The 20,210-nt window shown below is 39.5% G+C and overlaps 2 protein-coding genes across 5 annotated transcripts in view; one reads left to right on the forward strand and one right to left on the reverse strand.

The window, feature by feature from the left end:
• The window catches only part of Acot9 (acyl-CoA thioesterase 9), a 39,377-nt gene extending 25,959 nt beyond the window's left edge, over positions 1 to 13,418 (forward strand). For 3 of the 4 annotated variants that reach the window (XM_027432640.2, XM_027432639.1, XM_035449953.1), the window contains 8 exons: positions 3,889 to 3,965; positions 9,225 to 9,292; positions 10,535 to 10,646; positions 10,813 to 10,903; positions 11,074 to 11,159; positions 11,731 to 11,818; positions 11,977 to 12,127; positions 12,740 to 13,045. In XM_027432640.2, the coding sequence (XP_027288441.1) occupies positions 3,889 to 3,965; positions 9,225 to 9,292; positions 10,535 to 10,646; positions 10,813 to 10,903; positions 11,074 to 11,159; positions 11,731 to 11,818; positions 11,977 to 12,127; positions 12,740 to 12,828 (762 nt within the window). In that variant the 3' untranslated portion in view covers positions 12,829 to 13,045. Of the gene's footprint in view, positions 1 to 3,888; positions 3,966 to 9,224; positions 9,293 to 10,534; positions 10,647 to 10,812; positions 10,904 to 11,073; positions 11,160 to 11,730; positions 11,819 to 11,976; positions 12,128 to 12,739; positions 13,046 to 13,380 lie in introns of those variants that run through there. The other variant, XM_027432641.2, reaches the window with a different exon arrangement.
• Positions 13,419 to 17,232: 3,814 nt separating this feature from the next.
• LOC103159657 (E3 ubiquitin-protein ligase RNF168-like) lies at positions 17,233 to 18,582 on the reverse strand. The gene has a single exon (XM_027432701.1). It carries the CDS (start codon positions 18,580 to 18,582, stop codon positions 17,233 to 17,235), a length of 1,350 nt encoding a protein of 449 aa, XP_027288502.1.
• Positions 18,583 to 20,210: the final 1,628 nt, after the last annotated feature.

Here is a 20,210-nt window from a genome sequence, read left to right on the forward strand (position 1 = left end):
TGGAACATCAGGTCTGTTTGTCAAACTTGACCAGAGAAAGCATCTTGTTTAGGAACTCATAGGACTTTTTTTTTTTCTTTTTCTGGTTTTTTCTTTTTTGGTTTCTTCGAGACAGGGTTTCTCTGTGTAGCTTTGGAGCCTATTCTGGAACTCCCTCAGTAGACCAGGCTGTCCTTGAACTAACGGAGTTCCAATTGCCTCTGCCTCCCCAGTGCTGGCATTAAAGGTGTTTACCACCACCACCCAGCTAGAACTTTTTAAGTAATTATGTGGTCATAAAATTGCATTTATTATTTTACAGTTTCATATGCCATCACATTCTTTGAGCACATTCACCCCCATTATCCTCTCTTGTTTCCCTCCTTTTTTCTCCCCAGGTCATCCCCCTTTCATGTGAGTTTTGGTTACCTACTGGGATTAATTAGGTTTCCATGCAGAAGCATGGGTGGAGGGTTATTCACTGGAAAATGGACAACTTAGCCAATGGCTATGCCATGGAGACATGTGACTACCCCTTTTACAGCAATCATTAATTGCCAGTAGCCCCTTATGGAGAGGTGAGGTTTCATGAGACCCTCCCCTGTTCATGGTGGAATATTGATGTGTACAGTCTTGTGTAGTCACCAACTCTTTTTTGAGTTCATGGATACAGCAGCTATGCCATGTCTGGAGGATAGAATTTCTAAAGTCTTCCTTTCCATCTTCTGACTATTAATTTTTTTATACTATCTTCCATAATGTTCCTTGAACCTTGGATAGGGTGATGCAGATGTTACCTTTAGGGCTGTCTCTAATTTTATAATGAATTTATTAAACAGCTGAGGGTGTTGATGCCTGCCTGTGATCCTAGCACTTGGGAGGCCAAAGCACGAGGATCATGAGTTCAAGATCATCATTGCCTACATAGCAAGTACAGAAAGCTAGCCTGGGCTACATGAGACCATGCCTCAAAATACAAAACAAAAGAAATTGATCAAAAGCATCCTTGTCCAGGTGACAAGACTCATGAACCCCCTTAATGAACATTTATTTACCTAGACTATACATATGTAGGCCTCCAGTTAAAAAGTGGAACTTTTGTCTAAGAATTATCTGAGCGGTCTGAATGATTTTCTCTAGTTGTTTGAGGAGAAACCTGGAAAACTTACGCAGCTTTAGTCCTGAAAGGGGAGCAGTTACTGAACTGAAGACACTTCACTTCAGAGGGAAGGCATTTTTACTTAAGTAATTTCCCTGTTTATAGAGAGGTCTTACCTGCTGAACTATCTTGCCCGACCCATTTTCTTTTTTTCACTTATTTATTTTTAATTACTTATATTTACATATCCGTCCCACCATTCCCTCACCCTCCCATTCTCCCATGTTCCCTACCCAACCCACCCCAACCCCCCCGACTCCTCCCCAGGGATAGTGAGACCCTCCACCAAGGACCTTCAAAGTCTGTCATATCGTTTGGGGGAGGGCCTAGGCCCTCTTTTCTGTATCTGGGCTGCAATAGTATCCCTCCATAGGGAGTGGGGTCCCAAAGTCCATTTGTGCTCTAAGGATAAACACTGGCTCCACTGTTAGAGGTCTCATAGACTGTCTTGGCCTCCTAGCTGGTGGCCACATTCAGAGGGCTTGGCTTGGTCCAATGCTGGTTCCCCAGCTTTATGACTAGTGTCTCCATGCTCTCACTAGGTCAGGTCCACTGTTTCTGAAGGTCTCTCCATCCCCATCTTGGCTCCTTTGCTCAATCCTTCTCCTTCTCCACAACTGAATTCCAGGAGTATGGTTCAGTGCTTAGCTGTGGGTGCCCAACCCATTTTCAATCAGAATTGTTTTTGTTGTCCTCCTACTGCCCTCTTTTTCTGCATTATTGCCTTATTTTGTTCCACCCATAGTAGTTTCTTTTTCATTTTTTTTCTCTTTTTTTGGTTTTTCAAGACAGGGCTTCTCTGTGTAGCCTTGACTGTCCTGGAACTTGCTCTGTAGAGCAGGCTGGCCTGAACTCACAGACATCCCCTTGCCTCTGCCTCCCAAGTACTAGGATTAAGTCTTTGCACCACCACCACCACCACCACCCAGCTTTCAATTTTCATGTCACACAATGACCTCTTTAATTTTTGTTCAGTGTTAACGGATTCTCCTACTAGACTAGTAGCCTCTAAGGGGTCCTTGTAGCCTTTATGGAATCCTTTTAGTTTCCCTGAACACAACAAGTTTGCTAACTCTCTTTTCCCTTTGGGTTTTGATGTAATTACATTAATATATGAATAAAATCTCAGACCATTTTCTTTTGTTTTTGTAAAATATAATTGTAGCAGGCTAAATTTTGTTTTTAAATTTATGAGGTTGAGTTCTGTACTTTAACTGGATGTTTTGGGTGTGTCCTGTATACTTTCTGAAGATGTATACAGGAAGTAATTAAAATAAGAAAAGCAGAGCGTGCCAATAAGACAGTTTTAGGATGTTGAACATCTTAATTTTCTCTTCTGTTTGAGATAGGCACTGTGCATATACAGTACAGTTGTGTAGCTTGGTCCTCTTGTGGAACTCCTAACAGCAGGAACAGGGGCTATCTCTGACTCTTTTGCTGGCTTTCTTGGGACCCTACTGCTTATACTGTGTCACCTTGCCCAGCCTTAGTACATGGAGAGGAGGTTAGTCTTACTGCAACTTGATATTGCTATGCTTTGTTGATTCTCATAGAAGACCTTCCCTTTCCTAAACAGGGATAGAAGAGGAGTAGATTGTGGGTGGAAATAGAGTGGGGCTGGGAGGAATGGGAGGAAAGGAGAGAGGGGAAACTGAGGCCTGGATCTTAAATAAATAAATAAATTTATTTGAAAAGAATTAAATAAATTACAATAAGTAAGCAAACAATAGAGAAAGTTTTACCATCAAGACAGGAGGACCTAGAGCATTTATCATACACTGAAGTAGCCATTACTTGGATGTTTATGAAAATAATGGTAACATAATAAGAGTTGAAGAGCTAGTAGGATAGAGAATCTGGACTTTTATGGCTTATTAAAACACCACAGATTTGACCAGAGACTACTGGAATGTATTGGCTTTATTTTTCCTTGAACCGTATGTTTAATGACATCCATTTGAGTAGATCCTGAAAACTGGCATAGTACTCAGAATCCTTGTGTCTGTTTAGTCCAGTTTAATATTACCGATTCTTCCATCCTTTAGTTATATTTTCCCTGTCCAGTGTCACTTCATTCTGCAGGACAGGCCTAGTTCCAGTCTAACCCCTGGATTCCCTATGGCCTCTCTGATCATGACTGGAGTTGTAAGGCCCTTTTACAGGGCTTCTCTTTTCCTTTGGGCCTTGGTTACCCTTGAAAGGCATGGGTCAAAATACTAGCTCTCCTCTTAGCATTGTTTTTTTTTTTTTCTATTTGAATTTTCTCTCAAATCTTTGACTGTTGAACACCCTGGAAAGTTTTTTCAGTCAGATAGATAGATAGATAGATAGATAGATAGATAGATAGATAGATAGATAGATAGATGGGAACCACAGTCACACAAGGCTATAATCATAACTCAAGGTAGCTTGAAACCCACCAGGCTAGCCCCAGACTCACAGGCTGTGTTCTGCCTCAACCTCCCAAGTTGCTAGGATAACGGGCACGTTATACCTGGCCAGTTTTTTCAGTCTTAAAGAGGTCATAGTGGGTTCTAATTTTGACATTGATATAACATTTGGATAACACCTTGACCTAGAGAACTTTTAGTTCTTAGGGGTATGACATTTTTAGCCATATTCACACAGATGTTGTTGATTATACTATATGGTAACCTAAGATAATAATAATGCGTACCATCGGAATTGTGGTCAGTCTTCCCAGTAAATGCATTCCTTATAACTTTATTTTACTTTTCTTTGTTCTTTAGCTGCACAAGGATGATGCATTTTGGCCTGTATTGGATGCAACCTTTGTAATGGTGGCTCGGGATTCTGAAAACAAAGGGTAATTGCTGCTTTTTCATAATTCCTGAAAAATTTCAAAACTACATAAGACTGCAGAGAAAGCTAACAAATTTCCATAGTACCCTGAGCCTCCAGTGGCTGATAGAGACTTGCCATTTAGTGATGAGCACTCAGCCATCACTTATTCTCTGCACTTTGAGTGGTAATGGGTCTCCATTAACCTTTGGCCATTACACGAAGAAGCTTCTCTCTGTAGGGCTAAGAGGGGTGCTTATCTACTCCATTAGTCCTTTATACATTCCTGCCCTCTGGTATGAGAAGATGGTTTAGGCTCACCTTCCCCCCTTTTATTCTCTCATACATTTCATCCTGACTGCAGTTTCTACTCCTTTCACTTCTCCAAGACCCTTCCTACACATTTCCTCTCCCCAAGCCCTCCCATTCCTCTGTTTCCCTTCCAATGAAGAGTAGGCCTCCCAGGGATATCCACCTAACAAGGCCTAATAGGATACAATAGTGTGGGCACAGACCTTCAGGTGGACTTGGCAACAGAGTTCTGAGTGCATACAAAAGAGTCAGGGATGCCCCCACTCCAATTTTTAGGAGTCACACAAGAATACCAAGCTACACAACCATAATATATTTGTAGAGGACCTAGCTCAGACCTATACAGAGTCCATATTTGTCACTTCAGTCTTTGTGAGCTAGTATAAGCCCTGCTTTAGTTGATTCTGTGAGCTGTGTTCTCATGGTGTCTTGATTCCTCTGCCTCTTGCAATCCTTCTTTGCCCTCTTCTGCAGGATTCTCCGAGCTCTACCTAATGTTGCCCTGTGGGTTTCTGCATCTGCTCCCATCAGTAGCTGGATGCTGCTGCTCTGATGACAATTGAGCTAGGCACTGATCTATGAGTATAGCAGGATACCATTAGGAATCATTTCATTGACTTTTTTGGCTAGTTGTGTTTAGTTCTATCCGAGATCCTGGGCTACCTAGCCTCTGATTCTTGGCCATCCACGCAAAATCAGACATGGGCTACCTCTCATCAAGTGGGCCTCAAGCGGGACCTGTCATTGGTGGGCCATCCCACAAGATCTGCACCACCATTACCCCAGCACATATTACAGGCAGAACAGATTGTAGGTCAAAGTTTTTGCGGCCGGGTTGATGTTCCAGTCCCACTGCTAGAAGCCTTGCCTGGCTATAGAAGATAGATGATTTGGGATCTCTATCCCCCATTAATAAGGACCTTCGGCAGGGTCACCCTTATGGATTCCAGGGAATTTCCACTACACTAGGTTTCTACATAGTTCTCCCTCCCCACAAATGCTCCACAATTCTAGTCGTCTCTCCCAGTACTCTCTCCCATATCTTAATACCCTTCCTTCTGAAGCCCTGGAGTCAGCCATTTATCTATAGAATCTTGGGGCTCCTTTTAGTGGGAACTGATATCTGACTCCAAAAATGTAGGCGCTGAAAGTATATTAGTAATATCTTGTCACTTTTTTCTATGCCTCAGTGTATAAAGCTAGCAAAAACCTCAGGAGTTTAAATGGACATTTTGGTGTGAAATTTAACTATACAGGCTGTAGTGTTTTTACTCTCAAACTGAGTACTTGGTTTCCAGAAACAGTTACTTGCCCAAGGCTTGTGAACTGAGGGCTATTTAGTTGGGTATGGGGATTGTTGCTCTATTGCTATTTGCTCAGGACAATCTGGTGACCCAATCACATATGTATTAGAAACACAATGTAGGAGTCAGTAATGAGATTTTTTTCCTGTTATGTAGAAGCTTGTTTGGAACACCAAGTTAAGATTGAAAACTCCCTTAAGCTAGGTGTAGTGGCACATGCTTTTTGCAATTTTAATACTTGGAAGGTTGAGACAGGCAGATTGTTAGTTTATGTCCAACTTGGGGTAAGTGAGACCCCTTCTAAAGAAAAAGAAAAAGTACCTTAGTAACTGTGATCCAAACAAAGGATAATACCTGTCTTCTCCTGTTAGTGTCAGCTGACCTTCTGTGACCAGAGGCTGGCCAGAGTCTCCTTTGCAAACACCAAGGGTATTGTTTGAGGTTTCACTCCCAACAGATGCATTTCAAATTCCCAAGTTTCCCATTTCAGTTATTTTGTTTCTTTAAAGCAGTGGTTATCAACTTGAGGGTTGTGACCCCTTTGGGGGTTGCATATCAGGTATTTATGGTTCCTAACAGTAGTAAATTTGCAGTTATGAAATAGCAACAAAATAATTTTATGGCTGTGAATCACCTAAAGGGTCACAACATTAGGAGGTTTGAGAACCAGTGCTTTAAAGTGTTTTAAAAATGTATTTATTAAAATGTACATGCACGTGATGTGGCACATACATGGAGGTGAGAAGACAGTCAGTTCTCATCTTCTACCCTGGGTGTCTGGGGATTGAAACTCAGGTCATCACACTTGTCAGCAAGTTCCTTTATGAGCTAAGTGACATTGCTGGTCCTATACAGTGTGTGTGTGTGTGTGTGTGTGTGTGTGTGTGTCTGTCTGTCTGTCTGTCTGTCTGTCTGTCTGTGTCTGTGTCTGTGTCTGTGTCTGTGTCTGTGTCTATGTCTGTGTTCCTGTAGTGCACAATATCTTAGTAACTTTTCCTGTTGCTATGGTGAAGTACCCTGACAAAAGAATTTAGGGGGAGAGAGAGGGTTTTCTGTGGCTCATAGGTCAAAAGCACAGTCCATCATAGTAGGGAAATCAAGGCAGCAGGAGATTAAAGCAACTGGTTACATTGCATCCACAGTCAGGAAACATAACAGTGAATGAATGCTAGTGTCCAGTGTAACAATAAGTCTTTCCACCAAGCCGCCCAAACCCTGCTGCCACGTGGGCGCTTTCTACCACATTAAGGTCCCAAGTAACAGACAGAGACTTATATTAGGCCAAATGCTGCTTGGCCAATGACTAGGATTTCTCATCTGCTAGCTCAGTCTTAATTATCATAAATCTATAAATTTTATAAGACTTATCTTTTTTGGCAGACAGCTATTTTTTTATTTGAATTAGAAACAAGATTGTTTTACATGTCAATCCCAGTTCCCACTGCCTCCCCTCCTCCCCTACCCCCCCCCAACTAATACCCTACCTAGTACATATCCTTTCTGCTCCCCAGGGAGGGTGATGCCTTTCATAGGGGATCATCAGAGTCTATCATATCATTTGGGATAGGGCCTATGCCCACCCCAGTGTGTATAAGACTTGTCTTATCAGATGCCAGCGGAAGTGTCCTGTCTTCCCGGGCTCACATGGTAACTCTACACTTTCTCCTACATTTTCTGGAATCCTCCTTGACTCCTAGTCCCACCTATTTTGTTTTCCTATTGGCCAACAGTACTTTATCAACCAATAAGACAATCATATACACAGAAGGACCTCCCCCATCAGTCCAGATCACTTTTTCTACTTTCTGTAGTCTGGAATCCCAGACAGTGAACAGTGCCACCTGAAGTGGACTGCTCTTCTCACCTCCATTGGTGTAATCTTCCATAGGCATACCTAGACACTAATGTAATTTAGATAATTCCTCACGTATCTATGCAGGAGCCTGTCTTCCATGTGAGACCAGATTCTGTCAAATTAACAACACTGACCATCACAGAATGCATTCAACTATACATAACGATGGATTCAATTAAGACATTTTTGTACAAGTGTATTATAGACTTTGATCATATTGACCCCAGCCATCTTTTTTCTTCTCAATCCTTCTTCTATATTTTCCCAGATAGTCTCATTTCCAATTTCATGTCATATATATATATATATAATATATATATATATATATATATATTATATATAAATTTGTGTTTTGGTTTGAAATCTAATATTCACAAATGATGTATATCTTGGATTCTTTCACTACAGTGAAGAACTCTTTTTTCCTTATTTTTTTAATTATGAGGAATTCATTTATTATTTTGAAGAAATTTTTATTTTTCATTTAATTTATCATTTATGTTGACTAATTATAGTTATTATTTGTTTTATTCTTTGTTTTGAAGAATGTTGAATGATGCAGTCAATCCTCATATACCTTTTACCTAAAGTCCCCAGTTAATATGGTACCACATTTATTTTCCTCTTTTACCCTCTGAAATTACACACATGGATCATTTCAATGTGCATTTTTGTTGACTTCAACTCTCAGTAGTTTATTATATGTCTCTTAAGAACAAAGTAATTCTCATGACTTCAATGCATTTGTATCACAAAGTTCCTAACATATTTAATAGTGGAGCAGTTATATTATCTAATATATGATCCATATTTGGATTTCACCAGAGGTCCCTAAAATGTCTTTGTGAAGCCCCAGCCCAGATTCAGGATCTACTAAAGCAGTGTTTTTCATCCTTCCTAATGCTGTGACCCTCTAATACAGTTTCTCATTTTGTGGTTATCCCCAACCATAAAACTATTTCTTCACTACTTAATAACTATGGTTTTGCTACTGTTATAAGTAATAATGCAAATATCTGATATGCAGGATATCTGATATGAGACCCTGTGGGGTGGAGACCCACAGGTTGAGAACTGCTGCATTAAAGGGTCTTGCATTTCATTTGCTTAGTATGTTTGTTTATCAGAAGTACCTCTCTTTCCTTTGAAGACATTGAGATTTTTGTAGATTCCAAGTAAGTTGTCTTATAGAACATTCCAAAGCCATATTTGTGTTGTGATGACTAGAATCAGGTTTAACTTTGTGGCAAGTACCTGTATGCTGTTTCTTTTTCCCTTTTCTTTTAGTGCGATGGGGCCTTACGGAAGTCAGGCTGGCCTCAAACTCATTATGATGATGATCTTAGACTCCTAATCCTCCTTCCTCTGTCTCCCATGTGCTAGGATCAAAGGCATGTGCCACCATGCCCAACTTCTGTATCCTTTTTATAAGGTGAACTTTCTAGTATATAGTTAGGTCTAGAAGGAGAAGGTTTACTTAATTGTTCCAGTGTCCATGTAGGAGACTATCAGTAAGCATTACCTAAAACAAAAACAAAATATGACCTTTTCATGTTGGCAGTGCTGGCCCTCAGGGCCTTACATTGCCAAGCCAGTAACCATCATTGAAATATAGCCCTAATGAAGACTTTCAAAATGGTAGGCAGTAGTTCATCTTAATTTTTTATTAGATGATAGCATAAATAGCATACGCTTTTTTAAACTAGGTTGGCCTTAAACTTGACATCCTCCTGTCTCAACATACCTAACATTGGGATTACAGAGGTGAGCTATCAAGCCCACATATTAAACTAATATTTTCTCCTTTTTTTAGGCCGGCATTTGTAAATCCACTCATCCCTGAAAATGCAGAAGAAGAAGAGCTCTTTAAACAAGGAGAACGTATGTTAACTTATTTAAAGTAAAATAAAATTTTAAAGCATATGAATTTTACTGTGGAATGGAATATCAAAGATGATTTGGCTCCCTTATAACAGTCAGATGTCTTACTCATATCAGGAAGTTTTTATAGTAAAAAATATAATATTTTGTCTCATTGAGTTCATGGTTTGAACACTTTTATTGATAAGAAAGTATTAAATGAAGCAATTTGTCTTTTCATTTTTTTTTGCTTGAGATTTTCATACATGCATATAGTGTGGTTTGATCAAATCCAACCCAAATTCCCACCCTTATTTTCCTTCCCTTCCTTACCCACTGCCCACTTTTCCCTTTTAACTTCATGTACTCTTTTTAAAACTGAGTTCACTTAGTGCTGCCAGCATGTAAATGGGGGCAGGGCCATCTACTGGAACATGGGTAGATATTGTTTTATGAAATGGGAAGTATATCTTAGTGGCTTAAATGCTTGTCAAGTCAGGGCTCTAGATCAGTATGATAACCAATGTTCTCCTAGTAAACTGATATAATTTCCATCTGAAAGAAAATACTCAGGCTGGAGAGATGGCTCAATGGTTAAGAGCACTGGCTGCTCTTTCAGAGTATTTGGGTTCAATTCCCAGCACCCACATGGCAGCTCACAACTGTAATTCCAGTTCCAGGGGACTGGACACCCTCATATAGACATATATGCAGGCAAAACACCAATGCACATAAAATAAAACTGAATCACACCATTGCTAAAAAAGTCTTTAGCTGGGCAGTGGTGGCAAATTCCTTTAATCCCAGAAGTCAGGATGCAGAGGCAGGTGGATCTCTGTGAGTTTGAGGCCAGCCTCATCTACAGAGTGAGTTCCAGGATAGCAAAGGCTGTTACACAAAGAAACCCTGTCTCTAAAAACAAAAACAAAACAAAAAACCAAAAAGGTCTTAAAAATAAAAGAAAATATTCACTGAATAGAAAAAGATTTCTTTTTTGGTTTGGGGTTGGAACCCAGGGCCTTGTACATATGAGAAAAGTGCCTCATCCCTGAACTGGTCAATCTCTGGAGATTTTATTCAGTCTCTGGAGCCTTCTCTTGGGAAAAAATGTATGTATTTAATGTATGTATATATTATATATATAATTATATATACTATTCAGGTGGGATTTTGAAGCTTAGACATACTTTGTCTGCTGCAAGGCACCCTAGATGCTGTGGGCTGACTTTCCTGATCATCCTTCCTCATTCTTGCATACTCCAGTGAACAAGGGACGAAGAATTGCCTTTAGCTCCACTTCATTACTGAAAATGGCTCCCAGTCCTGAGGAGAGGAATACCATCCATGAGATGTTTCTTAGCACACTGGATCCAAAGTAAGTCAAGATTGGAAGTCAAGATTGGGGGATGCAAGTTGAGAAAGTATTCGAGTCCAGGGTCTTCTCCAGAGCCACACTTGAGTGGGAGAGCATTTCTAACCTGTATCCTCTCAGCAGTGAAAAAATGACAGTAACTGGGTTTAATTCATCTCCACTTGAACAGGACTATAAGTTTTCACAGTCGAATTTTGCCTCCTAACTCAGTGTGGATGGAAGATACAAAACTCAAGAGCTTGGATATTTGTCATCCTCAGGTACTAGAACTTTGTGAGCAATCTTCTGAATGTGCTGAATTGCATTCCCAACTGTCTAAAATTTGACACACCTTTAAATGGACCATTCCCATGGTATTGTTAATTTCTTTGTTCTCTATATAAGGGTAGTCACAAACTTTTGTTTATTAATACTAATTAATTTTTTATAGGAGCGGAACATTTTCAATCGAATATTTGGTGGTTTTCTTATGAGAAAAGCATATGAACTTGCATGGGCTACTGCTTGTAGCTTTGGGTGAGTTCAACTTAAGTTGACTTCTGAGAAGCAATTTATTTTATTCCACTGAAACATTTTAAACCATTCTGAACTACATTTTAGGATTATGCTTTTTATAAGAACTATTTGTGTTTGTGTATGCGTGCGTGTGTGTGTGTGTGTGTGTGTGTGTGTGTGTGTGTGTGTGTGTGTGTGTAAATTTGAGATGACACTGTGACCATATAGATTCCAGATCACTACTTCTTTTCCCTTTTTGTGTTGCTGTAATCTTTAAGGAGGTCTTTAATTAATGGGCCAACATTCTAAAAGCAAAGTCAAATATCTCAGATACTGTGTTTTTTTAATGAAAAACTTATTATATATTCCTAGGTAATGCCATACATGAATACAGTGTATTTAGAGCATGTCCAGTCCCAGAGTTTTGCTTTAATGAATACCATCTTCATAGTAGATGCATTTTTAATTTTCCCTTTTCTTTACATTTATTTTTTTTTACTGTTGTTATTTTGCATCAATGAATTAATTGTTAAGGGAAACATTTTAGGCCTGAATTTTGCAGTTGACTCCAATTTTGGGCTTTCTCCAATAGTGGTTCCCGGCCATTTGTGGTAACAGTAGATGATATAATGTTTCAGAAACCCGTTGAAGTTGGCTCATTGCTCTTTCTTTCTTCACAGGTACGTTTGTTATGAAAGGTGAAAACTAGTTTTTTTTTTTTTTTTTTTTTTTTTTGGTCATTTGGGTTTAGAAAAGAATTTTTTACCTTTTGTGTTTCTGTTATGACTGGCTTCTTTCATCCTTCCTAAAGCAACTGATTAAGTCTTATGTCTGTTAGGTTTGCTTTACTCAGAACAATTACATTCAAGTCAGAGTACATAGTGAAGTGGCCTCTCTTGGGAGTAATGAGCATATGACCACCAACGTCTTTCATTTCACATTCATGTCAGAAAGAGAAGTACCCTTGGTTTTCCCCAAAACATACGGAGGTAAGTTGTGATGATTGCTTCTTCCTAATGAAAGAAATTCTCAAGAAAATAGTTCTCCTTTTTTTCCATGGCAAGGGATTGAACCCCGGGCTCTTCATTTGTTAGGCAGGTTTTCTGCCACTGAACTATATACCCAGCCCTCGTCTTTTAATTTATCCCTGAACCCAGGGATTCACATGAGCTAGACATGTGCTCTACCACTGAGTTATATTTCCACCCCTCCTCTTTTACTTTATCCTCAGCAGTGTCTCCAAGTCTGTTAGCCCTGGAACATGTCTTTGGGATAGTTGGGTTTTGAAGTTCTGTAACCCTGAAAGCCAAGGATGCCTTTTGGGCCCCAGGAGTGGCTGTTGCTGCTTCTCACAGCTGTTGTACAGGGAGCTGGTGTGAACTGCAAACAGCCACTGATAATGAAAGAGTAGTGCAGCTAACAAAAAGGATATGGTCACGGTCTGCTCTCTTAGGATCATTGTGTAGTCCCAGGCCCAAAGTGCATCCCTGTTGCTGCCTTTGCACATATAGTGCTGTCCTACTATTCCAAAGTAGGCATTCATCTGTACGATTGTCCAAGGTGCTGCAAATTTCTCCAGAGGTGTCTTTCTTGTGTTTCAGAGTCCATGTTGTATTTAGATGGCAAGCGGCATTTCAAGTCCATGAGTGCCCCAGTGACCTTGAAAAAGGACTACTCCGTGGAGCCCTAGGAAAATCTCACTTGTTGCAAGCTAGTACTCCCTGCATAGAGGCATAGTGCCTAGTAAAGCCATGCTGAAAAGTACTAACGCTCACATTGCTTTTCATCCTCCATAAAGGGGACTATATTCAGCTTTGTAGAATGATCAGAAAAGCAGAGTGAGTGGCTGGATGGGGCTGAGGGGTGAAAGAATGATTAAACAATAAATCCTTTTACAACGATGTGAATTGTGAACCTACCATGTTGATTCTGAGTCCTGTCTGCTAAAAATTACAGCCATGTCTTTTTATACAGTTGGGCATGTTCTTTTGAGTGACATTCTTTTAAGCCTGACTAGTTCCAGTATGTTGTCTAAAATCCCATCAATTCTGTATGATTGCTTATTGTCTTTTTTTTTTCAGACAGGGTTTCTCTAGCCCTGTCTGTCCTGGAACTCACTTTGTAGATCAGGCTAGTCTCAAACTCACAAAGTTCCACCTGCCTCTGCCTCCTGAGTGCTGGGATTAAAGTGTGTGCTACCACTGCCTGGCTTCTGTAATTGTTTTTTGCTTTCCTCCCCAAGGTTTTATTGTTGATAGAAGATAGATGGAAAGGGGATAAAGAAATTCATGAAAGTCTATAGCATCTGCAGAGATTTATGGTAAGGTTTAAATTTGAAAATATCACAAAGAAGTGTCCAGGGATAAGATATACTAGGAAACTCAGAACCATTTGTTCCTTCTTGTATTTAGTAGATATTCTGTGCTATGGACTGGGCAGGATACATCTAGTTTAAAAATAGTAACTGTTTCTGCATCTGGAGCAATTGTATGCTAGTCAGGCATTTGAGCTGTTATGAGATCATATTTCTTTCAAGTATCGTGGTGAGGCAGGATCTGTAACTCCCCATAGGGTTAGCCACTCAGGAAATTGAAGTACATACAGGTTAAGTGCCTTGCTCAAGTTCTAGCAGCTCAGAAGTGGCCTGCTGGCAGTTTGTGTGCAGGGTACTATTGAGAAGTACAGCATGCATTCAAGAAATATAGCAGGAGGTATCACACCCACTGGGAACTCAAAAGGAAACGTTCCATTTTTTTTCTTGCCTTCCCTATCCCCAATTTCTCACCCTTCTCCTCACCTCTTAATTCTCTTATTTTTTCCTTCACCCATTCTTTTTTTCTTTTAGGTATCATAGATTAAACCCAGGGACCTGCATGTGTTCCACTACAGGGGTTATTGGCTATCATGTATTAAGCCCTGGATTCATTCCCAGCACCATATAAATTGGGTGTGCTGCTGCATACCTATAATCCCCCAACCCAGAGGTAGACAGGGGGATGAAGTTTAAAGTCAACCTCAGCATTGTGACGCACGTCTTTAATCCCAGCACTCAGGAGGAAGAGGCAGGTGGATCACTGAGTTTGAGGCCAGTTTGGTCTACATAGTGAGCTGTAGGCAGCTAGGGCTATATAGTCTCAACAATAATGATGAAGTCATCCTCACCTACATAGCAAGTTAGAGGACAGTCTGAGATGAAACCCTGTCTCAAAGAAAAAAAAGAGAGATGAGAACCATTTTATTTTTATTCCTTTAATTTCATATTCTTAACATCTGCACAGCTTTAGTATTCGCTGAAAAATCAAGCATTTTCATATTCTACCAAAGTGAAAAGGTAATCAGTACATTCTAATAACTGGCAATGACCTTTTTATTGGCCTAACAAATTCACATATGGTAGAAAGAACAAGGGTAATAGAGAAAAACATATCCTAAAATGAACTTCAGTCAGGGAGACATCTTCACAGACAAATATATAAATGCTAAATATATCAAAGTATAGCCCCTTTAAAAATTTTAGTTATGAGCTGGTCTAAGAAGATTTAAATACAGAAGTTTTATTTTGAGGAGCTCCAAAAATGTCTACCCTGAAATACTGCTCTTAGAAACAATAGTGATGTGATAAGAAGATATATCTTTGTTTTAGGCAAATGTTGTTAGTTTCCAATTAATACTACATTATCATCACAATCATTGCTCAAAGGACACTTTTTTATGAGAAAAGGCAAATTAAAATTGAAGTTGGCACCAAAGAACTAGCAGTATAGTTTAGTGGTGGAGTGCCTGCCCAATATCCATAGGGTCCTGGGTGTGTTCCCCAGCTGTAGTATATTATATATATATATATATATATATTATATATATATATATATGTATATATGTATGTATATATATATGTATATATATATATATATATATATGTATATATGTATATATATATAAATAAAACCAGGTATGTATATCTTCCTATATTTACAATTATATTTATATCCAATAAAATTTATATGAATAACATGAAGTATAGAAAGACTAACAATCTCATTACAAAATTTGGAGAATAACACATTGAGATAAGAACTGACAAATGTAAGATAGATTGGCCATAGGGCATAAAAGACAAACACTACATATATGAATTCTATCTTCTAAGTTTTATATATGTGAATTTGTGATGGAGTGGGTGTGTGTAGTGTCATGAAAACTAGAAAGGGGCCCATTAGATGGAGGGAAATGAAGCTTTAAGATGGGGAGGGCACTAGAACACCTGATATGAAAGAGGAAGGGGGAATATTGAGGGCAGGTTTAAGTGTGTGCATGTTGGGGGGTAAAGATCCAGGAGAAGATGGAGAGGAGGGGATGGGTTAGGGGTCAGGGATATGAGGGAGAGGAGAGGGAGAGGAAGGTAGGAGTGGGGTCAACCAAAACTATGTATGAAAATATGAGGAAACCTACAATGTTTGTAAGCTAATTACAACTTATTAAAATATTACTTAAAAGGCAAAAAAAAACAACAAATATCTCTTAGAAAAGTTAGAACTGTCTGCTAAATGTTCATATTAATTAAACACAACCAATAGACAGAACAGTGTCTTCTGGAAGCTTCTAGCAGTCCCTGTCAGGTGCTGAAGATCTTGATGTTCGCTGGAGAGTTGCTATTGTCAGGTTCACATTGACAGGTAAAGTCTGGAATCTATTGTTTTCTGGCTTCTTCAACTTTTCCCATCTGGGATCCTAGTCTAGTTAGTCAGGTCTTTTTCTTCAGTCACTGTTCCACATACTAATCCTCTCTGGAAATATTTAGAGGTATACTTCACTAGCTGAAAACCAACTACGACATTTATTTTTTTTTCTCTGTTTTGGCACTGGGAACCAAACCAAGGGTCTAAATGCTTTATAGTCAAGTATGCTACTTCTGAACTAAATTCCAAACTCCTATTTTGTAAAACTTTTTTGAGACAGGATCTTGCCATAGAGCCCGGTTGACCTTGAACTTGTGATTCTCCTGTCTCCGTCTCCCAGGTACTGAGATTACAGGCATGGGCCACTAAACCCAGCCACTAAATACCTTATAATTTGTCTCAATACATATAAAACTTAGTATCAACAGAAGGAATACTATGTGGAAATATATGTAATTACTTCAGGTACCTTGGAGTACATTCCTATCTTCCTATTCTTTTATTTTATTTTCTTTTTTCCAAACCAGTGATTGAACTCAGGGCACTTTCCTACTAACTTTTACCTATACTAACTTATATCTCTAGCCCTTCTATCACATTTTAAGGATTCTTTTTTTGTTTTTGTTGGTCTGGTTTGACTGAGACAAGGTCTCATTATGTAGCTCTCTGGAACTTACTATACAGACCAGGCTGGCCTCAAACTACAGTGAGTTCTACCTGGCCCTTTATTCCATTCAAAACAAAACAAAACAAAAAACTGTTAACCAGCTTGTTTGAGTAGCAAGTGATTAATGAATTGGCATTACAAGACTTCAAGAGGTTTAGTACTCCCAAAGCATTTTATATTCCTAAGAACTATCCAACTTTATTATCACCCCTGCTAACAACAGAGCAACTATGAAAAGCATGAAACTATGAAAAGGCTAGGCACCCTTGCTCATGACTTGAGTTTTACAGAAGCACACTTATCTTCTCTGTAATCATAAGGTCCATCAATGATGAATGCAGGTTGATGTAGTAGTACACATCTGTAAATACAGTGCTCAGAAGGCTGGCAGTAGGATCTCAAGAGACCCTGTTTCAAAAAACAGCAAAACAACAAAGACAGTGAGACTGTGCCCATCAAATGACAATTTTAAATATTTAATGATACATTTATAGGTCTATCATAGGAAAGACAACTTCAAAATGCACTTTTAGGGGTTCAAAACATTCTACCCTGCATTATTTTGTTTACCTCTCAAGACATTTGTAAAACACTTGTCTGCAAATTACTTGGCAGTGAAAACTTTGTTTATAATTTTCATTCTCTTTAGCAGTTTGCCATCTTTTCCACACTAACATTAGCTAAATGCTTCAACTACATCTTTTAAAAAGGTGATTATTTAAATCTTAGATACTTTATATTACTTTACCTTTCATATGGCCTTATCTTTGGAACTCTCTCCTTTTGCTGAAGTGTCTGGAGAGCAGGCAGACTTTCCACTCCGCATTCCTCTTTCTTCTTCATCCAGCATTCTTTGAAGCTCCAATGCAAACAGTCTATCTTGTTTTTCTTGTTGATGCTTCTCAAAATACATATTCTCCAAATCTATCAGTCTTTTGGTAATTAAGAGTTGTGTTTCCACTTCATCTGAGGAAGATTTGGGGGGCATTTCACAAGTGGCAGGCTCACCTCCTGCTTTAGTTGGAGATTCCCGATTCTTTCTTTTAGAAGTATGTTTACTGCTGGAAGGGTGAGACATTTCACCTTTTGCCTCAGTTGTGCTGTTTCCAATTTCCTCTGTTACGCCTGATGCACTACTTCCACTCTCTGTTTCAGCAGAAGAGTGAGCTGTAGCTTGTTTTGGTTTAATGTTCTTAGGTGGGACATAAAGGTTGTGATTAGAGCAGCTTGGTTTTGCTGCCTCATTTTCCAAAGTGCCCACTTCCACATCATAGCCATAAAACAATGGATAATATGGCTTTACAGTAGCTTGGTTTGGAATCTCAGGAGATCTTGACACAGTAGCTGCTAGCATATTTTCTTCAGTTTTCTTTCCTTGTCCTGTAGGGCTCTTCCAATCACTGTCAGTTTTCACAGATGTTTTCTTGCCATCTTTCACAGTGTCAAACTGTGATGCTGACTGAAGCCAAGACTGAGGAAGGTGAAACTTTGGGACATTGTCACAATGTTTTTGTTTGCTTTTTTTCTTTCTTGGGGATGTTGCTGGTTCATCCATGCTTAATTTTTTAGCCTCTTCCTCCTTCCTTAGCCTTTGTTCTTCCAGTCTGAGCTTTTCTGCCCAAATTTTTTCCTCCTCCACTTCCTGTGCCAATAAATGCTTTATGTATTCTTGACTAGCTCTGGTTTGTTTTTCCTCGGTGGCCTGGCGCTCAGCCTCCAACCTCATCATCTCCTCTTCATATTCTTTCCTCAGTTCCCCGGGATTACTTAGCACTCGAACTGGCATAGCATCACTGAGAGGCAATGATGGCAGTTCCTCCCCAGGGGCCCTACGTCTGCATTCCTCTGGATACTGAGCTTGAATTCTCTCCCACAGTTCCTTATTGATAAGACTATTTATATGAGTATGATTCCGAGCCCATGACGAGACCCAGGTGCGGCAGAAGGGGCACGATAAAAATGTTTTCCGGAGAAGAGCCTTAAAGCATGACTTACACATTGTGTGCGTACAAGGCAAAGTTACAGGCTCAATGAGGAATTCCATACAAAGGAGACACTGACAGTCCTCTAAAGACAAGGGCTGGGTTTTAGATAAAGCCATTTTAACAAATAAACAAGTCCCAATTTACACAGTTACCTCCGCAGCCTGACAGGACGCTCCGTGCTTAGCGGCAACAGTAATGGCGCGGAGAGAGAGTCCAGCACTTCCGCTGTGTGTTAGTGATATCCGGTTATGGTAGCCGAGAGGCCTTTGCCGCCTCCTAGGAATGTTCTAGAACACTCTTTGTGTCTGTCAGCCCTAAGTGAGACCTTTTGGCCAGTCTTTCTACTACCTAACTGTTGTAATGTGTCCCTCTGAGGGAACTTGGAATTTTTATATATTGTTTGATACATATGACAGTATCTGACTTTGTGTCCAGACCAGTGTTGAGTTTGTTGTGATTCTCGTATCTCAGCCTCCTACATGCTGGGATTATAGGCATGCTGCCACCATTCCTGAGCTCTAAATTGTTTTTGCTTAAGTCTTCCTTCAATATGTAGTCTCTGAGTCTCTGAGGATGGTGTATTACTCAGTTTTCAAAACTTCTGGTGTCTTGTGCTAGACGACATGGGATTGATTCATTTCAAGCATATATCTTTTTCATTTCTTTTCTTCTTCTTCTTCTTCTTCTTCTTCTTCTTCTTCTTCTTCTTCTTCTTCTTCTTCTTCTTCTTCTTCTTCTTCTTCTTCTTCTTCTTCTTCTTCTTCTTCTTCTTCTTCTTCTTCTTCTTCTTCTTCTTCTTCTTCTTGTTTTTTGCTATTTGGTTTTTCGAGACAGCGTTTCTCTGTGTAGGTTTGTCCACCAGGCTGACCTTGAACTCACAGAGATCCACCTGCCTCTGCCTCCCGAGTGCTACAATTAAAGGTGGGTGCCACCATGGCCCGGCACATATATCTTTTTCCAGAGTGAATTCCTGATAATGCTATGATGGCAAAAACCAGGAGCTAACACCAAGATATTGCAGGGTAAAAAACTTTCACCGCTGGGACCCTCCTGAGAGCAGGAAAATGTAATTAGCCATCAGCCACAGCAGAGAGAAATTTATATAGGTCTTTCATGACCTTTGCAAGCAAGCGAAGCTTAAACAAAAGCAGAACTTTTTGCTGTTAGCATTTAGAACAAATACATTGTCAGAGTTTTTGAGGACTTTGTGATTGGCCAGTTTCAGAAACCCTCGTCAAGTCAACCTGGTTTTTCAGAAGATCTTTGTGGTCTGTTGGTTTGAAAAAAATAAAATAAAAAAAAAAAAAAACAGCCTACACAATAGGAGCATGAGTCTTACTACACCTAAGAAATACAAGTAAAGCATCAAGATTTTGGAAACAGGTCTAGGAGCTGAATAATAAGAGGAATGGGGGCTCTGTTACTTTTTAGCAGATGAAGTAAAATTTTAGCGTTATTAAAATCAATAGTGAAGGTAAAAATGGGGAAGTCAGCTTCTAATATTAGCTAAGCTTTATTCACAAGTCACATTGAGAAACACTGACTGACCTGACAACACCCTCCTTGGGTATATTATAATGCATTTTAGCTCACCAAAGATCAAAACTAGCACCTGTAAAACCCTTCTTCACTGCTCTGGAGCTATGGATCAGGGTTTAAGAGCACTGGCTACTCTTTCAGACGACCAGGGTTTGATCCACTGCACCCATAAGGTTGCTCACAATTGTTTAACTTCAGTTCCAGG

This window comes from Cricetulus griseus, chromosome X (assembly GCF_003668045.3).
Source record: "Cricetulus griseus strain 17A/GY chromosome X, alternate assembly CriGri-PICRH-1.0, whole genome shotgun sequence".
Classification (NCBI taxonomy): domain Eukaryota; kingdom Metazoa; phylum Chordata; class Mammalia; order Rodentia; family Cricetidae; genus Cricetulus; species Cricetulus griseus.